This window comes from Necator americanus, chromosome X (genome assembly GCF_031761385.1).
Source record: "Necator americanus strain Aroian chromosome X, whole genome shotgun sequence".
Lineage (NCBI taxonomy): Eukaryota > Metazoa > Nematoda > Chromadorea > Rhabditida > Ancylostomatidae > Necator > Necator americanus.
Genome location: NC_087376.1, coordinates 29022390 through 29027982, shown reverse-complemented (window position 1 = coordinate 29027982; position 5593 = coordinate 29022390). Strand labels below are relative to the sequence as shown.

The 5593-nt window shown below is 38.3% G+C and overlaps 1 protein-coding gene across 2 annotated transcripts; it reads right to left on the bottom strand.

The window, feature by feature from the left end:
* Nucleotides 1-4211, bottom strand: RB195_025824 (uncharacterized protein; the record flags this gene model as incomplete). 2 transcript variants are annotated; one of them, XM_064214130.1, is made up of 7 exons in its annotated part: nucleotides 1-115; nucleotides 2008-2154; nucleotides 2332-2413; nucleotides 3631-3742; nucleotides 3799-3993; nucleotides 4054-4092; nucleotides 4170-4211. In XM_064214130.1, the coding sequence occupies 7 exons, from the start codon at nucleotides 4209-4211 to the stop codon at nucleotides 1-3; spliced, it is 732 nt and encodes a 243-aa protein (XP_064070010.1). The 2 variants fall into 2 exon arrangements, with proteins under 2 accessions (XP_064070010.1, XP_064070011.1); XM_064214129.1 differs by lacking the exons at nucleotides 4054-4092; nucleotides 4170-4211.
* Nucleotides 4212-5593: the final 1382 nt, after the last annotated feature.

Below are 5593 nucleotides of genomic sequence, written 5' to 3'. Positions count from 1 at the left end.
TTAGTTAGGATGATGATTATGATGATGATAATGCTCGTAACGATAATCCTTCCTTATAAGACATTGTACAGTCCTGAATTCCTGTTCACGATCCTTTACGTCAGTAGCCCTCCATCTGAATTGCAAAGATAATTAAATATAATTTTTAGTGAAGAAACTAAATAATATAGTCAAGAACAGTTAGTCCTATCTTTCCCTTACTCACATATTTCTCGAGGTATCGTATTCACCTCAGAAATTGAGATTTTCTGGAAATCTTACCTGGTAAGAAGACAGCTAATGAATCTGACCAGATGTATCTGAATATCTCTACCAGCAATGCGTCGAGCATCAACGTACAGTCGCTCTCGTACGGTGAGGGTTACACGGTACGCTCACGCAGAATTGACTCAATCCCCTCTCAACTCTTTGAAACTCTTTTTTTTTCCTACTTTTGATACTTTTCATTTCGTTTTCGCATGAAAAGGATAGGTCTACCTATAAAGTTCGTTATCTATTATTTTTATATTTGTTTCGCTCCTATCGTGCCACTTAACAGTTTCTTCTGTTACCAAGTCATCCGTCTCTTGCATGCTTCACTTCAGAGTAACTGGATTCTTCCTCATTTTTTTCTTGTAGTAATACAACATTATATCTTATCATTACCAGTTTTTCTAAGCTGCATTCTAGGATGTTACAACAACTATTATTCCAAGAAATGGTGCACAGCTTCATGAAGAAGTAGAGCAGAATTCATGAATGATTGACAAACCTTAGAAACTCCCAAACAACGAAACAAACGATGAAGCTACTGAAAGAGGAATTTACCGGCACTACGTAGTCCCATCTATCCATTATTACACAGGAAAAAGCGAAAAGAAATATAAAAAGGCCAGAAAAAAATGCTACGAAGAACTTGTCATGTTCAGAAGAAAAGGGACTATGCCTGGCTGTACCGAAGACGTTACCACGATACAACACATTCGATTTTCTACTGCAGAGGACCTGAACCTGTATTAATACCTGAGCGGGTGGTGATGAAGTATTATCCAACTAGAATATCTTCTCGTGAGATTCAGAGGAAGTGAACCCCTTAAATCCGATATCTCCGAAACTGGCGACCAGCTCTTCCGTAATACTTTCCAGTGTCTTCAGTGGAAAGTGGTCTTTAGTGAAGAAACCGGGTCCGTAGGATCTTCAAGCCAGAGTTCCGCATCTTTTCGCAAGGGAAGGACAAAGTGCTTAGTTGGACGCATTTCCATTGAAAACTCAGAGGCATACGAAGCAGTCGGGATTAGAAATTCTGATCTACCAGACAGACAAATGAGGTTTCTCACCACCAACTGTTCACAATTCACAAAACCTCCTTGGTTCCTTTACTTCAGAGCAATAGAACCTCAACTGATTACCTTTCTCAGATTGCACCCTTTGGCAAATCGTGCGCTTTTTGCTGGACATCACTGGTGTTACTTGATCGAAGTTATTGTACAACACTATAACTTAATAGAAAATCCACAAGAGGACCATGTGTTTAAATCGTAGCGTTTCAATCCGTGAAAGCGCTTTAGAATTTAATCCTTTTTTTTCGAAATGTTAATGTAATAGTAGTATGAACAATATATCATTTCCTCATTGATGTCTTATGTAGTTCGGTAAAGTAATGTGTAAAATACTAAAAAATTCTCAAAACACTTGGGCACCCACAATCAGGTCCTGGAGATTTCCACTGAATCTATAGTCGGTTGATAAAAGATTAGAGCCCTCTCGCGAAAATGGGCAAGGTTTCAGGATGAATATTAAGAAAACAAATGAGTAATGGCATTCAAGTAACTAGAAATAATTAATATAAAATATTTGCAAAAAAAAAACGAGCTAGCTATAAGTCTATCACAATAGTTGATCGATTTTTTCTCATTGTATTCCGAGAAAAAAATTCTCTATCGCTCACCACCTTTTTGCTTTCCTGTTTTTTGTAAGAAAAAAAGAAAGTAATGTTAGGCTGGAGATTACTTTTACGTATTTACTCACTTTCCCCTTTCGCATTTTAGCAATTTGTCAGCAGCAAATCCTTCCGTGAGCACTTCACCATATTTGGTAACAATTTTCATCCAGTTGTCTTCCACATCTCTGCACGACAGCACAGCTCTCTGACATCCTCTTTCTGAGTTGAAATAGCTAGAAAACAAAAGATTGCTAAAAGTAACTTGATATGAATCTGAAATTAAATGCTAAAAGAATTATTTTTTTCAATAAATCCAGGTTTACGTAGAGAATAAAACTGTTAAGAATTTGTGCATACGTATACACTTTTGTTTCATGGAATCTAACTCCTAATAAAGGTTGTTCACCCACGTGACTCGAGGTTTTCTACAATCATATCCTTTAGGTTTATCGTCACAAGTTGTTTTGACCCTATAGCAATTGTTGCATGATCCTAAAAAAAGGTTTGTTTTTAAAAACTGTTTTGGGAACAGAAGATTATATTTGCTCAAATATGAACTCTTCGCAGAATTTCCAAAATAAATTCAAAATTTAAAAAGGTGAGAAATACAGCATGGTTCTCGCATTCTCGCAGTTTGGCGCAGTCGGTAGCCACACGGTCGAGGGTTCGAAACCGCCCTAGTGCAAACCAAGCCTTTCATCCCTCCGGGTCGATAAATTGGCACCAGACTTGTCTGGGAGAATAAAAACAGTGACATGGCACATCGGCTGGCCCCCGGAAATCATTGTATAGGCCAACACACGATCTAAAACCTCATCGATTACGAATTCCTGTAAAAACGCGTTGGCGCATCTCAGGTGGATTGATACGCCATTGACTTTATCCTTTATCCTTTTACGTATTATAAATATATATGGTAGTTGGCACCTATAATTTTCTCTTCAGCAATGAGGTCACCTAACTTGACATTGGTCACTTATTGTTCAACGACAGTTACTCAAAAGGTACACCTTGTGATTTTGAACAAATATTAATCAAATCACGGTGAAGCGCGACTCTACCGTATGCACAATTAATTGTAGGAAGAAGGTGTTAAGCGTGGAAAAAGAGCTTTTGTAATGTAGAATGAGTCGGCAAAATCCAACACCCATTCAGTCTAAGTTTGGAGAAGAATGAGAATAATAAAGGATAAAGTGCTCGGCGTTGATCAATCCCTACAGGAATACGCCCTCGCGTTCGACCTCAACTCAGACTTCGTCTGAGATTTATGAACGAGCGTGCAGATTTACAGTGACTTGCGGGGGCTAGCCGATGTGCCACGTCAGTGTTTTTATCCTCCCAGACAAGCTTGGTACCAATTTATCGTCCCCTTAGGGATGAAAGGCTTGGTTTGCACTAGGGCGGATTCAAACCTCCGATCGATTACAGCCGCAGTGGAACTTCTTACCGCTCGCACTACGCCGCCCCGGTAAGAGAAATATGTTTCAAAAAATGTTTTTCTGTGGTTTTTTCGAGTAGTATGTAGTAGGATGAAAAAATGCCTAAAAAATTCGAAAACAAATTCTTTTTCTGTGGTATTTTTGAGTAGTGCACACATTTTCTTGAGCTACTCAACATTTTTAGAACTGATAGCAATCGTGAATATTGCCCATGTGTCTGCTTTTCTCCTCTGTAGTAGAGCATTGTTAAAATCTCTAGAAATCAATCACCATATGCGTCCTCCTCACTGGACTCGTATGAATGATATGGGTGGTGGTGATGAGGTGGAGGCGGACGATGATGGTTTGGAGGCGGATAAGGAGGAGGAGGAGGTGGTGGTGGCTATAACACAGTACTTATATGGAGCAGTGTAACGCTTTCTCTCTTCTTAAACTCACAGGATATGGTGCCAATGGCGTATCAACACCGTACCCTGGTCTTTCATTATATGGTGGGTGTGGTGGAGGTGGTGGTGGAGGTGGAGGTGGAGGTGGAGGTGGTGGAAGCGGTGGTCCCACAACCACAGGAGGCGGTTTGTTATATTGTGCTGCTACGCTTACCAGCACTAGGATAAAAATTAATAGGTTCCACATCTGAAACTCCAAATTTGATAGTTATTGCACGTTAGCTAAATAGGTACGAAGTGGTCTGACCTGGAAGTGTGGGTCTTCTTGGAATGGGAAACGTAAGTGCTGTTAAAGAATGACAAATCCTATCGCAGTTTATATAGACATATTTCAAATTAACAATAATCATTTTAAGTTCGCACCTTAGGAATTATTTTGTCGCCAAGGTAGGAATTCAATAACATTCATGGAGTTGGTATTTCTAAATTACGATTACTAATCGTGAAGCGGCATAGCTGAGAAACATTCGTGTATCAATTGGAAAATTCAGTTCGAGGGAAACTGAAAAGCTTTTCCCTCTTATTGGGATGAGATATGGAGAAAATCCCGAAGCCGAGGCATTCCAACCACATTCATTCCCAGAATCAGAAGAATAAAACTATTTTACTTAGGTGAAACTCCTCAACTAATCAGTTCCTTTTTTTAAAATTGTATAATGAGAAGGTCGACACAATTCTATAGTTTGATTTATTCAGTTGAGCTTATAGTTTTTTAAAAGTTTCTCGCGTTAATTTACTTACTTATTTAGAGTGTAAAAGAGCTACGGGTGCCGGCCGAATTTATTTATGCGACCGTGACGAGTATGCTGCCAACGCCAGCAATTTTTTTAGCTGGCCACATGTTCCTGTCTCGTTCAAAAACGATAACTGTCGGCATTCATTTTTCTTTGTTTCATTAATTCCTAGGGATTTTTTCACTCTAAAATAAAGTCTTATTTATTAGCTCCGAAGTTCTCGTTAGTAAACAAGGTATCACATTTTCAAGTCATTATTCGATGAGTTTTAGTTTAAAGGGTTATCTAAATTTTTCCGCTAAGGAACCAATCACAGTGCATCATGTTTTAAAATTACTTGCACACAAGTATTATACCGTAGCACCAACACAAAAAAACATAACACAAACAAACTCGTAGTGTCATTTCATCGTTCTAAAAATATAAAGAGTTGTTTCTTTTGAAAAAACTGACAACTCTAGGTACCATTGATCAATCTGTGTTTCTGGATTTATAAGGTGTGCTCAGTGTTTTTGGATTTTTCACTGCGAGCGATCAAATCCAGCGTTGAAAAAAGTTAACGTCTAAAATTCTTCCAGAAGGTGGCGCTGATATATCTATTTAAATTTGCAATATGAGCGTGTCATTAATCTTGTAGCATCCTGTAAGCAACCAAATAGTTTTCTTCAGTGTGGTATCATTATCAAAAAATTTTTACCTCGGCAACACTTCCTTTGGAAGTTCTCAAACAGCAAATTTTGCTTTAACCTTCAAAGAAATTGTACGAAATTAGAGCCTTTTATTTTTGGTGTTTGTATTTTTGAAGTCCTGTTTTTACTTTTGAAACTATCCTGCATCATGTCGTTTTTTTTTTCGCAAATTTAGTTCTTTTCAACATCAACGAGTTCGCTTAGTGCGAAGAACCTCGTTTACGTGGCCTCCCTTACTCAAGTTTGCAAAATAGTCCATTTTTTGGATCAGATTGCGGGTAAGTACGAGTGTGACTTACTGTAAAAGGAGCTCAACAAAACAAAATCTGGGGAAAAAAACCTGTTCTTACAATGTACCGCTTTA